The sequence below is a fragment of the Erithacus rubecula genome (genome assembly GCF_903797595.1).
Source record: "Erithacus rubecula genome assembly, chromosome: 3".
Taxonomy (NCBI): Eukaryota; Metazoa; Chordata; class Aves; order Passeriformes; family Muscicapidae; genus Erithacus; species Erithacus rubecula.
Window position 1 is genome coordinate 109,049,030 of NC_136689.1, and position 23,678 is coordinate 109,072,707.

Sequence of the window (23,678 nt, forward strand, 5' to 3'; positions counted from 1 at the left end):
TAATGAGCAATTATTTTGAATAAATAGAAAAACCGTCATATATTTCAGGCTTGGGGAATTATAGTTCTGAGGGAGAACTTCAGATAAGGAGCAAGAGAAAATTAGCAGCTACAGAAGGTCTTGATAAAATGTCAGTACAGAAATAATAAATGATTGAAAGTCTTCCAAACATGGAAACTAAAATGCTAAAATGCAAAAGTAGAAAAATGGATGTCAGCTTTGTTCAAGATCTAAGAAACATCAAAGATATTATTTCAGAGTTGGGTTAAATCTTGTTCCCAGTGGCATATAGGGGTGATTTTGGCAGTGGTATCTGGGGGTGATTTTGCCAAGAGTATTTGAATTCCTGACTTCTGTCCACAAGTTCTGACCCACCTTTCTTACAAACTCATAAGTGCCAGCAGGGATCATCACTTGTAAAAATGAATGCTCCCCAAAGAAACACAAAAAAAGTACTAACTCCCTGTTGCCAGCTGGAAGGGATCAGACGTCAAAATAACTTCAAAAAACACAGGTAAAATGGTTTCCAGTTAATTTAACGGAGGTTGAAGAAGGGCGGTTTATTAGTTTCCTGTCTAACTCTGCCAGGCTACATCTGCATCACTGAACTCATGTGTGTTTCTAAAATTTTAAAGCATGCCCTGCCTGGATCCTATGTATCTGAGAGGCATGCATCAGCCTCTTCCACTTCTTCTGAGAGCAAGGGTGTGATGAAAAAAGCCCTGTAGCACTCCACTGATCCTGATCTGGGTCATTCACCTGCAGCACACCAACCAGAGGAGCCATAACTGTGCTCCAGGATATGATAATATCTCCATATGTGTAACTTGTGTTCTTTGTTTTAAATTAAAGATATCCTGATATTTTGCTGGCAATGAACTGGAAAATTTGTGTGTGTGTGTGTGTGTGTGTGTGTGTGTGTGTGTGTGTGTGAGTGTGAGTATGTGAGTTATTCATCATGTCACTGTCTGATACCTGCTGCACCGAGCAGACTGATGGAGAATTATGTATATCCAAGGTCTGACAAAATGCTACAGTATTGCAGTTCACAACTCCATTTCCCTGATTCTTTTAATAAAACAAGATTTTGTGGTGAAGACTGACAGGAGTACACCTACAGACACCAGTATAACTGATATTAAAGGGTTTAGAATTGCAGTATTTTCATTTTCTATCTTTAAATAATTGGGGTTTTTTCAAATCTTAATGCTGAATTTCCTGAATCAAGCTACTAAGATTTGTAATTTTTTAAACTAAAACTATATACACACATACAATCAGAAACATCAACAATTTTATAGGTTTCTTTCTTAGTATATTGCCCAGGAGTAAGGGAGATATATAGACATTTAAACAGATGACTTCTTCAGCATTTTCTTAGTTCCTTGAGGGACACTTGGTGGTATTTAAGCAGCATAAAATCCTCATATGTAGAAGCTACAAAATCAGGACAGTGCAAAGGAAATGGAGGCAAACGAATACTGAAACTCTGCCTTTCTAGAACATTACATCACTACACATGGCCCCAAAGGTTCTTGCATCTGTCTGAAACATAGGTCAGAAACAAAGAACAAATACTTTTTAAACCTCTGCACTTATGACTAAAAGTAGAGCATCACATCTTGGCTTGTGTGCTTCTCCAGCTATTTATCTTTGGAGGGAGAGAGGGAAAACACCTTTAGCACTTCTCTCTTTCTGGAATGTTGGGTGATAATCGTCACAGCTAGTCAAGCCTAACTGTATGTATAATTTTTCCTTTTCCATTTGAATGGATTCATGGTTAAATGCTATCAAAATCTAAAGAATTTCAGACTAAAAGGAAAATCAGAACCAGCCCAATTGGTCCAAGCACTTCTATTTCCTGCAAAAAGCATGTGTGTATTCATGCATGCACACTACTGAAAGAAAGCAAGCAATGATACTCCATTAATGTACAGATGGAAGTTTATATTGATTTCAGCAAAGACCAGAACATAATGGTAACATGAATAACAGATAATAGCATCTGGCACTTTTAACATTTTTAAGCCCTGAAATCTTTGGAGAACTGACAGTTGAACTAACTGACAGCTCTAGTTATTTCTCAGTGCTTTCCTTTTGGAGAGATTTTGAGCTTTTTCCAAACTCAGATTTTTTTTTTTTAAGGGGGCATCTGGACAGGCTATTTTGCTGAAAGAGAGAGAGACAATATTTTCTGGAAATTACCACCAAAATTAAGCAACTGTTGTGCATATGAACCAGATAACAATGAATTAGAAATAGATATAATCAGTCATTTTCTTTGCATAAGGATAACTGCCAGTCTTTGATTTTGAAAACAGAGCCTCTGGCCCTGACATCACTGGACATATCAAGGCTCCCTGGGATGGCAAAATCTCACAGCAGAGATCTGGGGCCAGATCCTCAATTAAGGACAAAATACAGTGTCAAAGCACTGAGTGCAAGTGCATAGGACCATTATGTTATGTTGGGTAGTTTTTTCCAATTCCCTGTGCTGGAAAGGGACAGGGAAACATCCAGACACCCATGACAGCCTTGTCCGGTATGGACTGGGGGGGATGTGGAGATGCTCCTGACTTGGCTCTTGTGCTGAGCTGTGATGCAGAAGGGAGGAGGAGTGACACAATAGGTCCCCTGCCAAGCCTGTGACATCTCCTGATCCCAGCATCAAGGCACTCCTCTCAAAGCTGGATGTGCTTGCTCATTGTGCAGCCTGAATGGGAAGGGACTGAGCCCTCAGCTTCCTGCTTCACCTCAAACCCACTCCAAAACCCTGGTCCATGGATGTTCTGTCACTGGGGAGATAAAGACCATCATTAGCCCCCAGGGGGAGACTGCAAAGGGTTCAACAAACCCAGCCTCCAAGAAATGAAAGCTTTTTCAGTGGACACATTGCAACCCACTACCCAGCGGTGATAGATTTCTTTTTCCTCACGCAACTAAATTGTCTTTTAATTCTTAGTGGGTTCTGAATTGGATGCCTGGATCCCCCAACTTCAATTGTTCACCCCATCTGTGTCTCCTTGAAGTGTCAGATTTGATATTTGAACAAAAGATAATTTCATATTAATACAATAATCAAATTCTATTATTAGATATATAAGGAGTAAGTAGTATAAAACCTCCCAACCAGGACATCTTTTAGTTTATTTCTGAAAACTGTAACATAGTTTTTTATCTAATCAACCTTTTAAAGAGCTGGTGGTTCCTTCCTGATTTAAGAAAAGTGAAAACAGTCTATAACCTGAAATTCAGGCTCAAGAGAAAAAAAAAATTAAATCAAACTTGCCAGCAAAGTAGAAGAATAAGAAAAAAAGGCCATAGTAGACTACGCTGCCTTGTTTTCAAGACATGATAAACAGACATGAAAAAGCAAAACAGAAACAAAATCCAAATCAAGACAATTACTGATTTGGAAGTGACACTCTAGAAGTTTGATTGCATAAGTTGCAAGTTGGAGATCTAAGACTCAGTGGCATAAATTTCTTGCAGTACGTAAAATAAAAAGTTTTCTGATGAAAGAATATTACAGACAAGGTTTTAAGTATGAGTTTAAATGCTTAGATAGCAAATTATCTAGAAATCTAAGGAGCTGGTATGGAAAAATTGTCTTTTGTTTCAGCATGAAAAAAGTGTCTTGGTTTGATTTTGCTTGTTGGGTTTTTTTTGTTTTGTTTTGGGGTTTTTTTGTGTTTTGTTTTTTGTGGGGTTTTTTTTGTTTGTTTGGTTGGGTTTTTTATTTGTTTTTTTTCCCCTGGTGATTGCTTGTCCATTTGGGTGTCTGTGTTACAAGACTGAACCATTAGGAAAAAAATTAAAAAGTAGACGCTAATGATGGATACCTTTGTTTCCTTTACCTTAGAGACTTACAAACATTAACAAGTAGGCTCTGAAAGGAAGATTTTTCAAACTGAGTAATGGGTGCTTTTATTTTTATGTCCCATCCAAGAGACTATTAAAACCAGATGAATGTTCACAAGCCTCTACCTGTGGAAACTGATTCCCTTTAAACTGTACTAGATGGTCCTAAACACTATCATATGGTCCCTCGTGCAAGAGAAAAAGTCACTCAAACTGAAAAAATACCTCTTTTTCTTCTTCTTTTCTGCCATGGGTCTTGCTGTAGTTGATTGGTGTATCCCAGCCTTCCTGTTCACAAAGTGCCTGGTAGAAGGCTGCATTTACCAGGATGCTGCTTGCTTTGAAAGGAGAAGAGGAAGGAGTGGGAAGTGCTGTGCTGGAAGAAGTGAGAGGCATAACTTTGTCTTGGCTTCGATTCTTTTTCATGCTCAAATCCAGTGTGCCATTTTCATCCACTTCTATCTCAGCTCCCTGACATGCAACAGGAAATAGAGACATGTTTAGATATGGACAAGGCAAGGCTGTAAAATAACCATGTGGTGCTTTTAAAGGATAAATATAAATGCACGCTTTTATTTAAATTTATCTGAATCTAAACCCAGCTTTTCGAATTATGTCAGTTAATGTCCAACTCTTAGGCAGACTTAAGATTAGCTTCAGTAATGGTATCCCTGCATCTCAGCTTAAACATAGTAAGTAGAATTTAAATAAGATGCCGCTAAACCATAACCTATACACCCTAAATCTAGTTTTATTTAAAAAAAGTTTAGCTTTAAATCTTCTTGATCTTTTCACTCTTACAGAGAACTATGACCCCAATTCACAGTTAAAAGCATTAATGCATTGTTTAGATCATCAACAGCATTACTATTACATATCCACCCTTCCCCCCACACCCTGGAAACATTACAACATCTGCATCATGGTGGGGGAGAAGGAGGCGGAAAGAAATACATCTAAAAGTAGCACAGTAGGGTTTTCTACATTACTTGAAATAACAAACTGCCTTTATCATAGTTTGACTAGGCCACTAAGGCTCAGGTCTGCACCACAGACTGGGAGGTACAGGAGGATCTTGAGGAGGCTCTCCCTAATGGAGACATTCTGCCTGAGTTAACAAACCATTTGCTTTCTTGGAAGTACAGCAAAGAGCAGCCTCTAACTGCAGAGATGTGTTCAGTTTGGGGAGAGACCCAATCTCTCTTTCCAGCCTGGGAGAAGTTCTCCTGCTCACAAAAAGGGGCAAATGCTGCTTGACTGTATAGAAACAAAGGAAGGAAATGTCACTGTTCTGCCTTACACTGGTCACAGAAAAAGAGGACAAACTGCTCTTCTTGCAGTGGTAAAAAGCTGCTGAAAGTGCCACTTACTAATGTAAGCAGCAACAAATTTGCCCTCATGTTTAATATGCTACACTGCATATTGACATATTTTATGTATAGGGATGAATATAAGACTAGTCCTTGCTATTGCCAACATTTACTGAAGGCAGGTAGGGGGAAAATGAAACCTGGCTTCTGGAGGACAACTCAGTAGTCTAGTTCAGTGTTTTCCTGAATAAGGTGGAGAACATTCAAAGACTATGGGGATAGATAGCAATGCCAGAAATTTACACACAGAATACTGTAATTAACAGTATTCTGCTCATTGTCTTCCTGTTATTGTCATCACTACTATTTTTAATTTACATCACCACAAAGCTTGGACAACACTTGGAATTTGGGGTAGATGTGTTTGGTGCTATGCAACTGTAGGAGACAATTGTGTAAACCAAGATTTCCAATCTTGAGTAATATCACAGGAAACTCACAGTGTAAGTGAATCACCTAGATGTTGTGCTGTAAATAGAAAAGGGTCAGGTATGTCAGGGGGAGAGTTTGTCTGTCTTTCTTAGACCTCTTTCTCAGAAAGACATTGGCAGAAGGAGTCCTTTTCTTTTCCTGCCCATTACATATTGCTGGGGCATGATGATTAGTCAAACATTCAGTTCCTAAAGATGGGGCAATGAAACCTGTCCTTGCTTGAGGATCTTAGGAGTTGAGGTGAAGCAGGGAGTTCTTCTCATGTGCTGAAAGTGTGACCTGGCCATGTTGACTGGACCAAGGATTCAAGCTTCCTTCCTGCAGCCTTGCCTTCTACCACTGTCAGTGATGATTCATTTAAACATAAAATATGATTGATTAAATTTTCTGAATCACAAGGAAAATATTGGTGGTAGATGACACTTTGAGGCCTGACAACCCCTCTTCACTCAGCCAGCATGATTCTCATTTGCATCCATGAGCCTGACACAGATGCCCACCTAGACCAAAGCACCACCAAACCATCTGCTTGTCCCTGGTTCAGAAACTCAGGCACCTCTTATGTTTGCTTCTCCCACATAGCCAAGTTCACATTTTCAATCATACAGCTTAAAGGGAGAGATGTTTTATTATATTTATGGGAAGTAAATACACTTCTAATATGTTCATACTAAGACGCTTTTGTTATATCTTTCTGTCCCTTTTTAGTAAATAGTTTAATCTCCTGTGATAGTTTTAAGCCCTGAATTTGACAGTGCAGCTTATCCTGGATAATAACTTAGTAACCACAACATCTTATGCCATCTGTATAATATCAAATACATTTTTATACCAGCATTAATAAACCTTAGTTACAAAAATCCAAGATATTAACTATATCAGTGCCAAGCACACACTCCAGGATCTGACAATATAGCCCTGCCATGATCGCCCCAGTGTTTTTTGGCTTCATAGTTGATATGTAACTATAGCAATGAAATAGAGCTACAGTAATCAAGTTTAATGACCAATGTAAAGTAAAATGCTAAATATTGTAGTTGCTGACATTTTTCATAATAAAAAAACTTGGGTTAAGTCTGCACAACCAACATTCACATAAAATTCCAGACCTCTGTGACAGATGGCTTAGGAAAGGAAGCCATGTGACTGGGCTGCGGTAGTTTTATAGTGCAAAACCCATAAATAGTGCAGATTCTCTGTCACTGACAAAATATCAACTACTCAGAAGGCAACAGCAACAACAAAAAGGACCAAAAACAATCAAGGTCCCCTTCTTAATGCAACTTGACATAGAATAATGTCAAAAAAATCATTCTCTCTGAGAAACAGATACCAATAGCCTCCACAAGGAGCTCTGGCTGATAAGCAGAACATTTGCTAACACAGATATTTAAAGCTTTCTCAACAGTTACTGAAATTCATGTAGAAGTTGGGCTGTCCAACACATACCTAATTCAGATCAGGGGAGGCTGTGTTGTGTTTGTGAAGTAGAGTGCAGATGGGGTTTAAGTGTGCTCACAGATGCACACAACAATTAAATAAAGTCATGGGAAAAACGAGATTTTGCCCATTGCAGGACTGATCACACTTTTACAGCATGGCTTTTTACTCAGAATGGTATAAAAGAGCTATTGCTTTGGTGCCTTCCTAGCAAACTCCAAATGGCAGAGCAAAAGGAGGAAAGTCAGAGTTATTGCTCCAGTTTACATTCCTACTCTGATCCCACCCTCCTCTCAATATGTCTCCTTTGCTTGCTTTGCCACATTTATTTTTACATTAATTTTTAAATGGAACTAAAAAGACAAAAATGGGAAATGGGAAAAAATGCTAGAGCAGTGCTCTGACATGCTGACAGAAAATGGCACTTACTATGCTTAGCTCAGGCTTGTAAAGGCTGTGTTCTCCTCACTGAAGGCAAGATCTTATTACTGTTGACTCTAGTGCATGTGGGAACAGGCCTATATTTATCCATTTATGATGACATATTTAAAATACAGCTAATAAAACAATGTAAACTGTTCTGGTTATTTCTTAAAACTGTAAGCAAAACAAAGATGAAAATGTATATTTTTATTTCCTAACTTATGTTTGTTTTAAGCTATGTAAATTGTTGCAGCCTGATTTTGATCTTATGTTTTTATTTGCACTGGTGTAAATCAGGAAAATATCGACTGAAGCAATGAAGAAAAGTCAATGAGCATGATAGGATACACACAGTAATTAAAGCCAGGTTACTTCTCACCTACTACCTCATCAGCGGCAGTCTAATCCCCCCACCTCACATTTTACAAGCAGCTGATAAAAGGATTCCGGAATAAAAAATGAAAGAAAAATGATGGGAACACGTTTTCTTTTTTCCAGCAGATATTCAGTGAAAAAGTACTTTTCAATATACAAAATACTACTTTATTACCAAAAATTAAGACTAATATAATTAAACAACAACAACAAAAAAAAAATAGTCTGTATACTCTCCAACTACTTTGTACAATAAAGTCAATCTTTTTCAGCCTTGTTTATCTTCTGGCATAAATATTAGGGAATATTTTCTATTCCCTAATTAGGTCCTGTCCTTAGACCTGAATTACAACAGCTAGGACAATAAAGGATGCTAGGTTTTTGTGTTAAATTTCTCCTCCATTTTTGGTATGCTTTTGGCCCATCTGATCAGTCATAATATTTAATACTCTCTAGTGTGTCTCCAGTAATTATTACAAGTTAATCTTTGTCTCAGCTGGATCAGAAATAGTAAATTATTGTGTCTGCATGGATTTTATTTCAAACCTGTGACACTGGAGATTGTGTCATGACATATAAGGCAACTCATGTATTCTTTGGTTGGCATCAGCCGTGGAACTTAATGCTAACCAAGTCCAAAGGAACAACATGATCAATGATTTTGCATTCCCCCTAGCAGTTCAATCTGGTTTGGAACACTCAAAAGAGCTCATAAGTTCTGGTATTGGGAGTAAATGTGACTTGTATCTTGCCGTGTGTATGAATAATATTCTTAATACAAGTCCACCCAAAAGAGCAGAATCTTTATTTCCAGCCAACAAAAACACATGCACCTGGTCCTCAGTTCTTCACACTTAAATTTAAGCGATTGACTACTTCTGCAGAAAATTAAAATATTAATTTGGGTCAAAGTGAGAAAACTTGTAACAGCCCAACAACATCTGAGACAAAACTGGAGTCACAATTTAAGCCCAGAGCAGTTCACAAATTAAAAGAACCTAGCCAAGAAGGTACTTAGAGAGCAATATGCACAGCGGTATTACAGGATGGTGCTTAGTGATACTCTTGGATGATTTTTCATCCTGTATTTAGGCTTTAAGGTATTTGGAGAAAAGTACTGCCTGAAAACATGCTGAGTGCTAACTACATGTTTTAAATAATTGATGCAATTTTCACCATCATCAATATCCAAGAATGGAGAGAGATGATACAATTTTATTCAAAAATCAGAATTTAAACTTTAAACATTTTTAGCAAGTGTGATTTTATTTTTATATTTTTTGTTGGTTTATATTTTTATATTTGTTGTTTTATTTCAAGGCCTAGTGTGCATATGCCATTTTGTCTAAACAGGTGGGAAAAACACCAAAACAGTCAACAAAATGCTTGGCAAGCAGTAGTGATGAGGATACAGATAAAATGTTGCTTGCAGCTACCTCACTGAGACATGTGTAGTGAGGGCTGTAAACAGAGGAGATCCCTGCAAGTTATGATGCTGTGGATTCTTACACAGAGCTAGAAACTGCAAGCTAAGTCTCCTTGGAGAGCCCTTCTGGTGACTTCAATGGGAGCTGAATGAAGCTACATAAACTGCAAATCAAATAGAACCAGGAGACTGGCCTGGGGTACTGACTGCATGAGAATTGCCTGGTTGGGATTATACTCAGGGGAAAATTTTACTACAGTCCCAGGCTGAATGGATCAGACAGTGCAACATTAATGTGATATTAATTATTTTGAAAACTGTATCACCAAGGTATCTGATGATCTTACTATTTTGTATGCAACTGATACATAATTCATAGAGAAGATTTAAGATTAATTTTACTGTACATTTCAGAATAAATGTATTTTTAATAGCTTAATTTTTAAATTGTTATTTTTAAACTTGTGATATTTGTCAGATCACCTTGAACATAAGGTCTCTTTGGAAGTTTTTCTCACCAGTGTTAATGTGTAATGTGACTTTTCTATTATTGTTATACTTCTCTTTCTCTTTTGTTATCTTGGACTCCCTTTTGAACTGATATGTAGAGGATGAGAGATACAAATTTGAATATTAATTAAATTACTGACATTTTGAACTATGTTATAAAATTTATTTACTTTTTTATTTAAATGTTATCTGTATATACAGGAAAGGGGTGAATATTCAGGGCAAACTATCCAACTCTTTCTAGGAGAGGGACTATGTTTTGGGGGGTGAAGAAATAAAATTTAAGAGGCAAAAAGAAAAAAGATACTTGGGAACACACTTGTGCTAAAAATCATTTTGCTGTTTCCCCCACTTGTTTAAGCAAGGCAACATATGCATGCCTTGAGCAAATACAAGGAAATGCCACATACTTGAAATGTTTGAACTTTAAGTTCTGCTTTTAAAACTTAGATGCACAATATTTTTACATCTCTGACAATTGTGCTACTGGCAAAGTATTTCCAGCAAGCGTGGGAAGTCCTCTGCAGTCTCACATATCTTGTTCTACCACCACACAGCCTCCCATCTGTAAAGAACCAAGGACTGGATTTCTGGGACGCTGCCTGATACTCAAACACCTTTACAAGTCAGGAGCTTTGATCCACTAAAGTATGGATGAATGCTAATCAGATTTTCTTAAAAAATGGAGCAAAAGGATGTGCCAAGGGGCAGGGATGAGATGCTTGATACTGTGGAGCTCTGAACACAGCCACACAACTATTTTCAAACCTGTTGAAAGTGTGTGCTGTTGAGTAGAAAAGGGAAATTATTAACTCTGTAGTAATGCATTGCATTATTTGAGTACAAATGCAGATAAACACTCAAGAGGGGTGTTTTTAATACTCTAAAAATTTGTAAGATATTCTAGCAATTAAACATTTACTTTTAAAGGATTCAAACCAAAAAACTGTGGAATTAAGTTGTCAGACTGTCTTCAGTAAAGACACTTTCTAATTTTAAAATATGAAACAAAAAAATACTATTTATCAGTGTTTCTAAATTGTTTTGTGGCTGGTAGTGCACAATTTTTTTTTTTGTTTGTTTGAATCCTGTATGATCAAGGTAATAAATATCCAAAACCAAATAAAAATATGTTTTGTGTGCTTTTGGACACTGAGTCTGTTTGGGGCTTACTTGTCTGTGTTTTGGCCAGAAGCTAATTATGATTCTTCTGTCAGATGTTTTGTAGCAGTATGCCCTCCAGAAAGTCTGGCAAAAGTGGAGGCAGGCAGATAGCAAGGTAGGCAGGTGATTTTCTTTTAGGCTGGATTCCTGGCTGTGAAAAAGGAGTAAGCTATGTGCCCCAAGTGCCCCTCTGCATCATTACTATTATGTTCACTTCCATTCAATCCTTCCCCATGATTTGGCAACTGTGAAGCAGGTACATAGGAGAAAATCTTTGGGTTATGCCTGGTCCCTTTACTGCTCTTTCTGGCATCAAAGGTCTATTGCTGAGGTCAGCCAAAGGCTGCTGCAGCAATTTAATCCAACCATTGGCATCAGTTTTCATTTCCCTACTAGAAGAAGTCTCTATTAAAGACTGATGGAAGGATGTTTTTTGCAGCAGATATCAAGGATGAATTTGTCATTGGGAAAGGTTCTTTGAAATAGATAATGAGTTACAGGGAATGCATGTGGATGTACTCTAGAAAGCTTACCCTGTGGCATCTACCAACACTGATTTTAATGTCCAAAACTTCACATGCAAGTATAAATCATAAGCAGCAAATTAGGGGATAGCACTCTCCAAAGGCACAAGGCTCAGAATACCTAAAAAGGTATTATGATGGTGGCAAAATTAATGATTCCACACATACAAAAAAAAAAAAAAAAAAAAAAAATACAGCTAACCTAGCAGTGGTGAATAAACCCTCAACCAAAATGTACCAAAATGTAGATCAACAGCTGTGGAAGACACATCTAGCCTTGGAGGCTCAGATAACAGAGAGATAAGGTAGAGTGACACAGACTTGCAGAAAAACAGATCATCTGTCTTTTGCAGCAAACATCATGAGTCAGAGTCCCGCAGCAAAAGCACACCTGCTATGCTGTGTTTTGACAAATGCACCTCTTTTCACTCCCCAATGATTTGTCTTTAAGTTCTTGTAATGACTCCCTCTTACCTACAAAGAGCTTTCAAAAGTTTCTTTGCAGTGGAACACGTGTGACTTTAATGCAAATAATAAACAACCGTACTCCCACACCACTGTCATCAGAAGAAAATCTTGTCTATTTTCATCAGCATTATAATACTATCTAATGGCACAGAAAATAAGGCTCATAGCTCACACAGCACCATTTGTAAATCATAAAGATCTGTGAGGAAACGCAGAGCAGAAACCAAAACACGAAAGCCACACAAACATCTACAAAATTAGGCAGCTTTCCATTATGACAGACTTGCCCAAATTATCTATCTCCAAACGCAGTGGGCCTGATTCTCCACTCTTGCCAGCAGAAAGGGGAATTTTACCAAAGTCAGTTGTTATTCACCCCTTTCCACCTTGCCAAACTGTTAGGGGCTCCAAACACAACAGACTCCATAGGTAGTTCTGTTCCATTGCTAGCAAAATATCCCCTTGATTAATCATATGATTTTTATGTATTTTTCATACATCAGTCCCCAAAATGATCACTAATGGCAGGTTTCAGAGGGAGAAAAATTCCCTCTTAAAACAGATCTTACTCATTATCCACCACAGATTGTTTTTGGATTTCAAACAACCTTTTACTTTTTCCTCCCAGAAAACTCCCCCCTTGTAATTAAGGCTCAATTATGAAAAGAATTAACAACGTAATTCCTGCTATTTATTTAGTTTTTATCAGAACTGGTCACTGTGTTACAGATTTTTTTTTTTTTTCTCTGCCTCTCTTCAAAAGAGCATGCAAACAGAAGCCTCCTTTTGGGGGATTTAATGCAGTCACTGACATGAAAGACAGTTTATTCGCACAGTTCAGTAGCTAGCACACCCTCCAGGTTCTTGGACTACCCTACCTTGGCAGACAGACTCTGTGGTTTGTTGGAGAGGATCTCTGCTGCTTCCCTGCAGCGGGTGGAAAGGTTCAGGATAGCAGCAGCTGCTGCTATGTGGGTGTCTTCACTACATTGACCGTAGCTATAAGAGTTGGCATGGCAAGGGCTCTGTGTGTGGGCGCTAGCACTAGGCAGTCGATTAGAAAATTTCACTGGATTTGAAAAATGCTTTGCTGTTGAAGAGAGATTTGATTAGCAATTGCATGTATGAAATTTCCCCCGTTAAATAGTTTTGCTTCTCAGACTACGATTTCATACATTAAAAAAAAAAATATTCAAAGATTACATTTAAAACAATCCGTTTGCTATTGCCAGTAAGGATTTACAGTAAAAATGGCTTCAGAAATGCAATAATTTAATTTTTCCTTCAGAAATACACATCTGTCAACAAACCTTCTGAGATTTTTACTCTTATTTTACATATCCTTTACTCAGACATTAAAAACAATGATGTCCAAGGAAAGACTGAGCAAGCATTAGTGTGCACCCATTGTGATTTGACCACTCCAGTGGACAAATGCAATTGTAAATGTATTCTTATAAAGGCTTCCTCTTGGAGATCTGTTGTGCAAAAAAACCAACTTGTGACTTGTCCAGTCTTAGCTAAAACAACACTGCTTACTCTCCTTAGATGAATATGTCTCTTATTTAAATAGCTTTGCTTATGTGACTAAGGACCAAAAAACTCTTGAATGAAGCAGAAAAATCAGATAAAAACATTACCTGTAAGGCACATTCAATACTAAATACTTTGTGGAAATATTTAGAAATTTAAGTCCACTCTTTAAACAATTTAAAACATAATGAACATGCATGTGTTTAGAGTCCTTTGTTGGCTATATTTAGAATAATACACAGATTTATTAGGCACAGGGAGGTCAGCTGAAAATTAAATACTAACAGGTGAACAGAAAAGCACTTTCACATACAAAAGTGGCAAGTGTGCTTCTTTTTCTTCATCAGTAGCATTTACTCTAAAACAGTTAGAGAGAACTCTGCTCTCTCTTCTGGATTTTGGAGCTTGAGATGGCATAAACTGTTGCAGAGAGAACACAGCATCATGATTTCAGCTGTAAAGAAGCAATAATCACTTCTTTTGTTTGCAGCCTTCACAGTGTCCTACAAAGATAAACTAAGTAAAATCCAATTTCTCAGCCTACACCCAGATACATCAAGAACATTTCTGCATATGGCCATCTGCTCCTTCCCTAAAGATCTGAGCCCCAAGGCTCTGGATCCCTTTGGATGTAGAGCTTTGGCTGAGTGCTTTTTAATGCTGAGAGCTACACAAGGCATAGGAGGACTCATCTTCCCTCAAACTTGGGATGCTCTGAAAGAAACGCTTGTTTATGTGCTTTGACTGTGGCTGAATGCTATATTCCATTTTTCTAAGCACTGGAGGCATCTCAGTAGAGCAATACATGAAAGCCTCATGATTCAGTCCTTCCTTTCTCTAGTGAAAATTAAAAAGGATTTATCTACCCTGCTGTAAACACAGCACTGTAGCACAAACAAGATAGTCTACATTTTTAACAGTTACTACAATAGAATTTAAATTGTGTTTAAAGACCAGAAAGTGCATTTTTTTATTACCTATCTTAAAATAAAAAGCAACCAACAACCAATCAACCAACCAACTAAAAAATCACCCCAGGCTATAAAGGGTGTATTTTTTGTTAAAAAACCCCCAAGTTTACAAGTGCAGAATACACAGAGGGCTAATGATGGGCTTTTGTCTGGCTACATATTTACATAGGACTCTGAACCCATCACTACATCATCAGCTTCTTATTGCCAACTTTTGTATACCTGAATAGTTAAATCACTCTCCAGCTCTTTCACTTTCACCTTTCCATTAAAATAATAGCTGCACATTGCAATCTTTGCAAGAACAACAGGCTGTAAACTTCAGCTCTGATATAGTTCATACATAAATTGCATATATATGTATTTGCATTTGTATAAAAACATTTCAATCATTTTTTCCTTGAAATGAACCTGTGAAATAGACATACATCTGTGCAAAGAGACAGCTAATAGGGAATATTCAATTTTACAAACAAAATTGGAAAATCTGCCACCCAAGAAGCTGGCAATGCATATATTTGCTTTCATTTAAGCAAGCCTATTTTCCAGGTCAGATAAATATCTACTTTTCATTTGCAATTTTAAAGAGAATATTTATATATATAAACACAACAAACAGATACCTACAAACACATATGTGTTTTTTTGAGTACAGACACATAAACAAATAAATATTAAAATTTACAAAATTTTATAAATATGTAAAACATATATAATATTTTATAGAATTATATGTATATTATAATTAATTTATATATTAATTTATTCATTAAAAATATATTGCTTTTCTGTTCACCTTACTATGAATGCTCTTCTTTGTTGGAGTAAGTGGGACAAAATTTGTTTTCCTATTTTATTTTCCTTTACTAATCTTTTTATCATTTGCAAAACAAAAGCCAACTAAAAATTCTTTTTTAACATTGTTCTGGATCTATTTTCTTCTGACCCAACTTTTGGTGGAATGAAACATTTCCATTTCCCTCATGGCAACAGGATCATTTGCTTCTTTAAACTGAAGAATATTTTATAATGGTCAATAAAATGGCAGAACCTTGTTGATATTTCCTATGAGATTCTGAAGAGCATCTGCAATAAACCATCAGTGTTCAAACTGTGGTATCTCATTTGTACAGAGTAGTATCTCAACAAATCTGTAAATGATTCAAGCAGAGGAATCTTGATAACAATTTGATGCACTGGATATGACTGCACTACAAATACAATTTAGTGCAGGAATATGAGGTACCAAAACAAATTCAGCCCAGGCCTGGAATTAATGTAGCTTGGGCACGTGCTCTTCTAGGAGGAATAATACCTGTATAGATTCACCTAAATGGTACCTGAAGTACCTTTGAAACCTAACTTGGATTTCTTTATATTATAATTCATTATATCTTGTGCAGATACATTCTATGGGACTTCTCATCTATCCCATAAATATTACAATATTTAATACAATTATTACAATTTAATCAAGGAAGAAGGCAATGAGTAAAACATAAAACATTCCTTTTTACTCCTCTTTTCTACTGATAACTGCTTTCAAAAGAAGCACCAAAACCCTAAAATTTCTAGTAATTATATTTAGCATTTTAAAATTCTGTATTTAGCAAATTAATGTTCTATTTAACATTCTAGACACAAGTGATTAAAGATAGTTTCTACAGACCTTTTTAGAATTCTAGAAGTTTGAAAGCAGGACAAGCAAAAAGGAAAAATATTCATCGACATTTTGCCCCTTTTCCAAGAGAAAATTTAATTTTCAGCTTACATTCAAGAAACTGAGGTGTTTTTCGACCTTGTGACACAGGTGCTGTTGTGCGTTTCCCAAAGACTTGTGCATCAAAACTGGCATAATCAAATGGGACTTTCCCAAACTTCTCCTGTTCTTTCACCAGGGTGCCTCTGGAGGAAGTGACTGGCTGTGAAGTTCTATAATTGTAATGAGATACCTCAGGCTGTTTTGTTAAATTTGTCCTGCAGAGAGGAGGAAAAGAATGAAGGAGAAATACAAGAATGTCTTTAAATAACTTTGTCTTAAAAATAGGATATGATTGCATCTCATAATCCAAAAATGTGTTACTATCACATGCAAAACTTCCTGGTGGGTGTATACAAGAAATAAACAAGATGAACATGGTGGCTGACTAGTAGTCAAAAAGTCCTTTGACTACTTCACAAACTAAAGAACATTAAAAAAATGCAGTATTCTTCAATAGCAGTTTGGGCTATTTACAAGGAAGTTACTGACTTACTGCTAGATTACCATTTCCTTTAGTTCTAAAAATTTGTCTAGATTTTTTCCTAGCTTTTATTTTTTTTCAGATCAGTATTGTTCTCACTTTACTGTGAATGAGTATGGTATAAATATAATATACGATGATCTGTGCTATTTGGGAGGAACAAATGATTTATGGTGTGTTATTCCATTTAGTTAATGTCCAGTAACTACTTGTCTTTAGTAATTTCCTTAGGACTTTTCATATGTAGAGTTAAGGCACGTGCAGTTGGCAGACACATGGACATAATATTCTGTAATGGCTCTGAAGGAACCATTAGAGCTGATCATGTCAATAATCCACAAATTAAAGTGTCCCCAAATAGACCTGAATATAATAGGTTGTAATGGTCGTGGTGCCAATGATGTGCAAATTATGCATGTCTGTAGGGTCCATATAATTCAGACAAAATACAATTGCAATAAAAATTGTTTCTCCTTTTTGATGTCATTGTATAAAAAACAAATTAAAGTAATTAAAACAATAAACTAAAAATAAAGAAATTCTATGGATTGCTCTGATCAGGTTACTTGTGTGGAAGGTTTAATAGGGTATATTTGATTGCTTATCCAAAGATACATCTCTTGTCCTTCATGTCAGCCACATGCACGAGAACCAACAGAAAAATGGTGGTTTATTTTGAGAATCAGTTCTGCAGAGGTTCATCTTGGAAAACTGGGTTACCACTTAAGCCAAAATCTGAAGTGGGTGAAAGACCTGAGGACCAAGCATCAGAATTTTTGCATAAATAAGAGTTAGTTTGTTTGGAGAAACTGGCTTGTGAGGGCTCCTACCTGTGAGTCTGGTCATGGCACTGCCCAGCTTTTGGAGACTCGAGCTGGTTCTTTTCCTGGGACATTGCCAACTTTTCAGCTGCAGCAATTGGACAACCAGAAAGGCTGTTGAAAAGCAAAGGTGAAGAACAGAAACAAGAAAAAAACCATTGAAATTAATTCTTGTGCAAAGGAGATGTCTGCTGTTTTTCTGTGGAAACCAGTGACTTTGATGGTCTGTGCATCTAAGGGAACTACTGCTGTTATAGCTCAGATTCATCTGTTTTTCAATCCTTAATGCAAAACTGTGAAATCTCTGTATTTTAGGTGATATATCTGGAAACTGAATCATGTAGGAGTTTTCCACAGTTCAGCTTTGATGTTTTGTGTCTGGCAAGTCACTAGTAAATTTTTTGACAAATGACATTTACTTTATCAGCTAAACCATGCATATAAGCCTCCTGCTGATTAAAAGGAAAGTGAATTTGAGAAAAAAAACCCAAAAACCAGGGATATATGAGAGACTGTTACCAAAGAACACATTTTATCATTTCAAGTTGTGCTAGCTTATATTTTCCTATTTGTTTTATTAGATTAGAACATGTTTTCTTATCCTATTCATGGCTTGCTCATGATACAGCTGATGTGCTTCAAAGATGACTAGGGATTTAAAATAGGAAAAACAAAGAAAAAAATCTGCTTGTGCCTTATATATTCTTCTATAGAAACTTGTCATATGTCTGATAAAGACTAACTATTTTTAGTGTTAAATACAATATGATAGATCTTACTTTTGGTGTACTCATGCAGTAACAAATCAATCAATAAATAAAACCCCCAAAATCTCACAAAAATTCAGATCAACAAAGAAAGTTGGTTTTGAAATTGTTATGTCCTGAGTTTGATTTTAAGATTGACACTACATTTTCCCAGAAGCAGTGTGATGGAATATACTACTTCCAGCAGAAAGCAGTACTGACAAGAGCTGTGCAGACAGCAATGGCTTGCTGGAGACAGAGTGTGGCTCTCTGCCTCACCTGCAGTCCAGCTGTGATTCCCCAGCTGCCTGCCTGGAAGTCTTTTCTCAATTTTACCTTCTCCCTGCAGGCAGCATGCTAAACAGATAGGAGGGTTCCAGGCAGGAAGATTCCATTCCTGAGGATAACAAGTGGAGCTTTCAAACAACTTTTCAAATAGTTCACTTAAAATTTTCTGTTTGGCTAAAAGGGAACATGCCTTGATTGGAAGCTCCTGTCAACAATTAGCAGCATGTAGTGGTGCAAAACAAATGGGTTTTAGTTTCCATGGGGTTTTCCAGTTGTAGCAATAATAATGTATTTTTTCATTCCTTCCCCTTGTACGTGAAGAATTTTCAGTGTAAGGACTGTGATGAAATTGTAGCTTTAAATCTCATCTGTGAAAATACTAGTGGAATTTGTCATCCTCTGTGCTACAGCCATTTTTTAATATAATAGAATTAAACACAATTATTTGGTTATAAATAATACAGGCTGCCCTTGCAGTTCATAGACACTCTTCAGTGTAGTACCTAGCATCTAATTCCAAGATGTGCCTATCAATTAACTCCCGAGAATGTGTTAGTTTTGAGTGGACAGGAATTTTTCTGATCTACCTTCGGTGTGTGTTGCGATTGCTGTTGACATGTCCTCTTCCAGTGCATCCTGGGGTGGGGCACTTTAAAACATTTTCATGCATGGCAAGAACTAAACAGAAATATAAAAAAAGTTGAGAATAAAATGCATCAATTAAAACCACATGTTGTTCAAAAAATGTGCATATCTTCTTTGTACTCAGTTTCTCAATTGTTTCTCATTTTTATCACGAAAGAAGAGTAGAAAAAATGACCTTCAACACAGTGACTATGGTACCTCCAGCATAAGCCAGTCTATTTCACATGCATAAAATTGTTTATACAGGCTTTAAAAGAATGTAAGTGGAAATCAGCAAAGAGGTTAAATCGTGAAGCCTTTTATGCACCAACACTGGAAAATGCAGGGGGCAGAGGAGCCCTGGGCCACATTGTCCATGGTACATGGAGCTGCAGTTCCTCTCTGTCCCAGAGAAGGAAATCTCCCAGGTACATGAGGGCTGTTTATACATTTTATCAGATATTTTTAGTTCATTCCTTTGAACTTTGTACCTTCTATCATCTGAGCTGTGCTGAAACTACCTTGGACTAACCAGTAATGGTTCCAAGCATCAGCTTACACTCTTAGTAGTGATTACAACCTCTTGCCTGTACATTTCTTGTGCCCGTGGATGTGGATCACCTTCGCTAAACCTGACAGATATGTCTGGGTTAATCATTATGCACCTTTAGGGCACAGTGTTTCACAAAAAATTGACTGTTCAATCCACAGGTTTGTTCTGCCAGGAACCACATTCTAACTCTGTTTTTTTGTTTGGGTTTGTTTTTTTGTTCCCACCAGGACAGAGCATATCTAATTGGAAGCATGATAATTAACAAGGACTTGTTAATTTTAACTTTTTAGGAAGTTAATGTTGCTAAGGCCTTCGAAATTCAGCCTGCTTAATTCAGCAGATGTTTCCATAAGTACGGTTTAGCACCAGATTTAAGAAAGGAGAGAGCTACAGTTAAGAAGAGGATTTTGGTAAAGTGCAAATATCCTTTTAATTTGTTGTTATGCATACCCCCACAAAGAACTGTCTGACTAACTAGGTTGTTTAAGCAGATAGTTTCACATTAAGTTTTGGCTTATTACACAGCATTTCATTGCATCATGTTGTAGGATTACACACACACACAGTCAAGCCAGTGTAATCAGAGCAGCACAGTTAGAAATAAGCAGGGAAATTCAGGCTAGACTGGACATAAAAGGGTTAGTGTGATACTGGGACAGGGACCTGCTGTGGAGCAGAGCTGGGATGTGCTGATGGAAATAACCCTTTTGAGCTCAGCAGTGAGGAGGACACTGGAAGCATCTCTGCATAAGCATGCCCAGGCCTCTCATCTGTTGGCAAGGGAAACCAGCAGCCTCCGTGTGCGACTGCAGCGAACGAGGCCACGGCTCTGAAACAAGCAGGTGATGTCTGTGCCTTAGCAAAAGTGTGAGCGAGCAACATCTGGAACATTCAGGGGACTACAGCATGCAGGTGGGGGTGGGTTGTCTGATCTTGTTTTTCCCAGGCTGTCTAAGGAGCCTGCTGCTGTTTGTAAGGATGATGCTGAGGAGCATTTGAGCTGTACAAGTGTGGGAAGCAGGACTGTGACTGTGAGCTGGGGGGCAAAGAAGGTGTGATGGCTTCTTTCCCAGTCTCATCCTGCAATCTCATACAGAAAAAAGAGGACTCTTGTCCATCATAAGCACACACTACCCACAATACTGAGACAGATCCAGTTGTTATTCTGGACAGCAGGGTGGTGATACTCACTTTCTAGTGGCACTCTAACTTTATGTGGACAGCCTGAGAGACTGCGATGGTGAGGGTACAGCCCAGTCACGTGCCCTGTGCCATCACATCCTGGGATGGGGCATTTGGTTTCTCTCTTTTCAGGCCTGGGTGAATCTGCAGAGAAATCAGATAAAGATTTTGTTTAGGTTTAGCCCGTCTGCACTTAGCTGAGTGATCCTAGAAGTGTGATATACTCTATTTTATACTTCAGATTTAATTCTTGCAAAAAGTTTTAACAAGGCTGTATGCACTGAAATTTTACTTCAGGTTTTCACAATGTGTCTCTTAAACAATGATTTCCCTCTCCCAATATGCCATTTATGTGCTAAACTATATAGCTTTAGGACTCCAGTGTCATTTATTCCATTCAGAGCCTCAAACAGGACAGAAGCCACAATCCAATAAGCCAGAAAACTGGCAGCATGAGCCAACAGCAAGATCTATAAAGGAATAAATAAAAAAAGGAAAAATAATCTTTTGCTCTGTTAATGTCAGACTCCAGGAAGCAGGGACAACCAAATAAAAGCTGAGGTGTGAAACAAATAAACAAACAAACAAAAAGCATTTCAACCAGAAGCCATTCCTTAAATATCACAGATCTCTAGGCTGTAGGCTCTTTGTTAGGAGACTGAATACATGCCACTTTACATTTGAGAGGCAAGGCAAGCAGCTCCCTCTGGTACACATGGCAATGCTGCTTTGTGGAGCAGCCCACAAAGACACTGCAAGCATGGAGCAGGCGATACCCTTTCAAAGGAGAGGTCTCAGCCCAGCCCCACAGCTACCACGCTGTAACAGCCACCGTGCATCCCCAGCCTCTGTTTCAAGCATCTAGAGTTGTGCAGGACGCACTGGTCAGAAAACCTTTATTTGATTTCCAATGCAGGATCTGAAGTCTGGGCGAGAAAGGAATGATTTCTGGTCCAGAAATTCTCTTGTGAGAAATCTGGAGGAAGTGGCCGCATAAATTGCTGAGGATGGTTTTAGCTCCATCTGTGATTGGCTGCCAACAGCATTTGGTGCTGGGGGAGAAAACAGCTGCAGCCAGCACAGTGAGCTGCCTCCTTCAAGCTCATTTTTCTGGATCATGAGGTAGAATGTGCTTAGGGACAGAATCACCAGAGACAGCTAAGGTTTAAACTTCCTGGCAAGGTTTTAGATTAAAAAAGTAAAATAAATAAACAAGGAGGAAAGAAAATAGACTCAGCATCATCAGGAGACCACATGCTTTTTAGAATCACTGCAAATGGAAAATGCTACAATAGTGAACAGAAAATAAAGAGACACCCTGAAATACGATTTAGTGTTTCCTCCGATAATTAGAAAGGTTTATAATGAAATAGATTTTTTTCTGATCTAGCATCCAAGAATTAAAATTAAGAGCTGGTGGATTTGGTGATAGATTTTATAGAAATAAAACCCAGTTAATTATATAAAGTGGCAAAATTATGTGCCCTATACAACATTGACTACAATCTTATGGTGCTTAGGCAACCCAAATAAAGCCTCGTGTGTTACCTCTGAACTCACCTGGAAACCACAGCTAATAATGATATGAGGTAAAGCAGGAAAGGACAGATTCTGCCATTCTTACATCACTGTTCTTTCCTATGTGTGTCGTGAGAAAGTCACACTGACACCAAGGTGAGCCCGGTGAACACGGCTGCTCTCAGGATAGGAAAGATATATAAAAAGTTCCTGCATATGCCAAAGTCATCTGAGCAAATAAAGGTTCATGTAGTTTAATAAAAAGGTAGATTAGTACCATGCATGCACAGCTTAAGAAAGCCTAAGGAAAACACTGCTTGAGACACAAAAATGAAATGTCTGCATTTTTTTCCCTAATACCACAGGAAATATTTTATAGTTACAGCTACTAAAAATGCCTGTCAGTTCTCTTTCACAATAAATGCTTTAGATAAGTAAATTACTATAATATTTGCTATATCCACATGGACTATTCTAAAGTAACATTAGAAATATCAAAGTAAATCATTTATCAAAAGCAGAAATTGCGCCAATGCTAGAGTGACCTCGGGATGTCTGGAAGGCCAAAAGGAAAAGTCAAAGGACAGATGAATGTATTGTTACTTACTACAAAAGGGATTGTGCTTATAAAATTGCATCTCTTGATGTTCTGTAATTATCCTCAATTGAGGAATTTTGTACAAGACAACGCAGTTTATATATCAAACCCAAATCTTTTTAATTTTCACTTCTGGAAGCCTGATTAGTGTTGAAAATTGAGTGATGATCCTTTGAATCTGTAGGATACCACAAACCCTCAGAAGCAATAAAGATTTTGGAATTTTCTGGTATTTCTGCTGATGGTGACTAAGGCAGAAGAGCATGGCTTGTGCTCTTCTGGCTCAGAAATGCTGAATGTAGCAAAATGTAATGTTGGTTGATGTAATAATGATTGATATGTGAAGTAGACTGAACTCAGAAAACACGTCTTAGGAATTAGGTAGTGTGTTTGGTGGAGATCAATTTTTCACCCTAAAATTGCCTTTGAGCACAGTTTTAATGCCTTGTCTTTCGGCTGCTGAAACTTTGGAGGTTTGTATCAGCATCCTACAGAGGAGGAAGGAGAGGAGGAGGAAAAGGAGGAGGAGGAATATCAGTGCCAGCTACACAGGCCTTTTAGTACACATTACTGATGATTTCACATAGCAGTTTGGCAGGAAGCCAAGT

At 37.6% G+C, this 23,678-nt stretch overlaps 1 protein-coding gene across 1 annotated transcript in view; it reads right to left on the minus strand.

Moving 5' to 3' along the window:
* ST18 (ST18 C2H2C-type zinc finger transcription factor) overlaps positions 1 to 23,678 on the minus strand; it is a 95,599-nt gene that overhangs the window by 21,844 nt on the left and 50,077 nt on the right. Inside the window, exons 6-11 of the mRNA XM_079299847.1 lie at positions 20,964 to 21,098; positions 19,183 to 19,273; positions 17,571 to 17,675; positions 16,269 to 16,474; positions 12,872 to 13,083; positions 4,087 to 4,332 (exon numbers count right to left, since the gene is read on the minus strand). Of these exons, the coding sequence (XP_079155973.1) occupies positions 4,087 to 4,332; positions 12,872 to 13,083; positions 16,269 to 16,474; positions 17,571 to 17,675; positions 19,183 to 19,273; positions 20,964 to 21,098 (995 nt within the window). The remainder of the gene's footprint in view (positions 1 to 4,086; positions 4,333 to 12,871; positions 13,084 to 16,268; positions 16,475 to 17,570; positions 17,676 to 19,182; positions 19,274 to 20,963; positions 21,099 to 23,678) is intronic.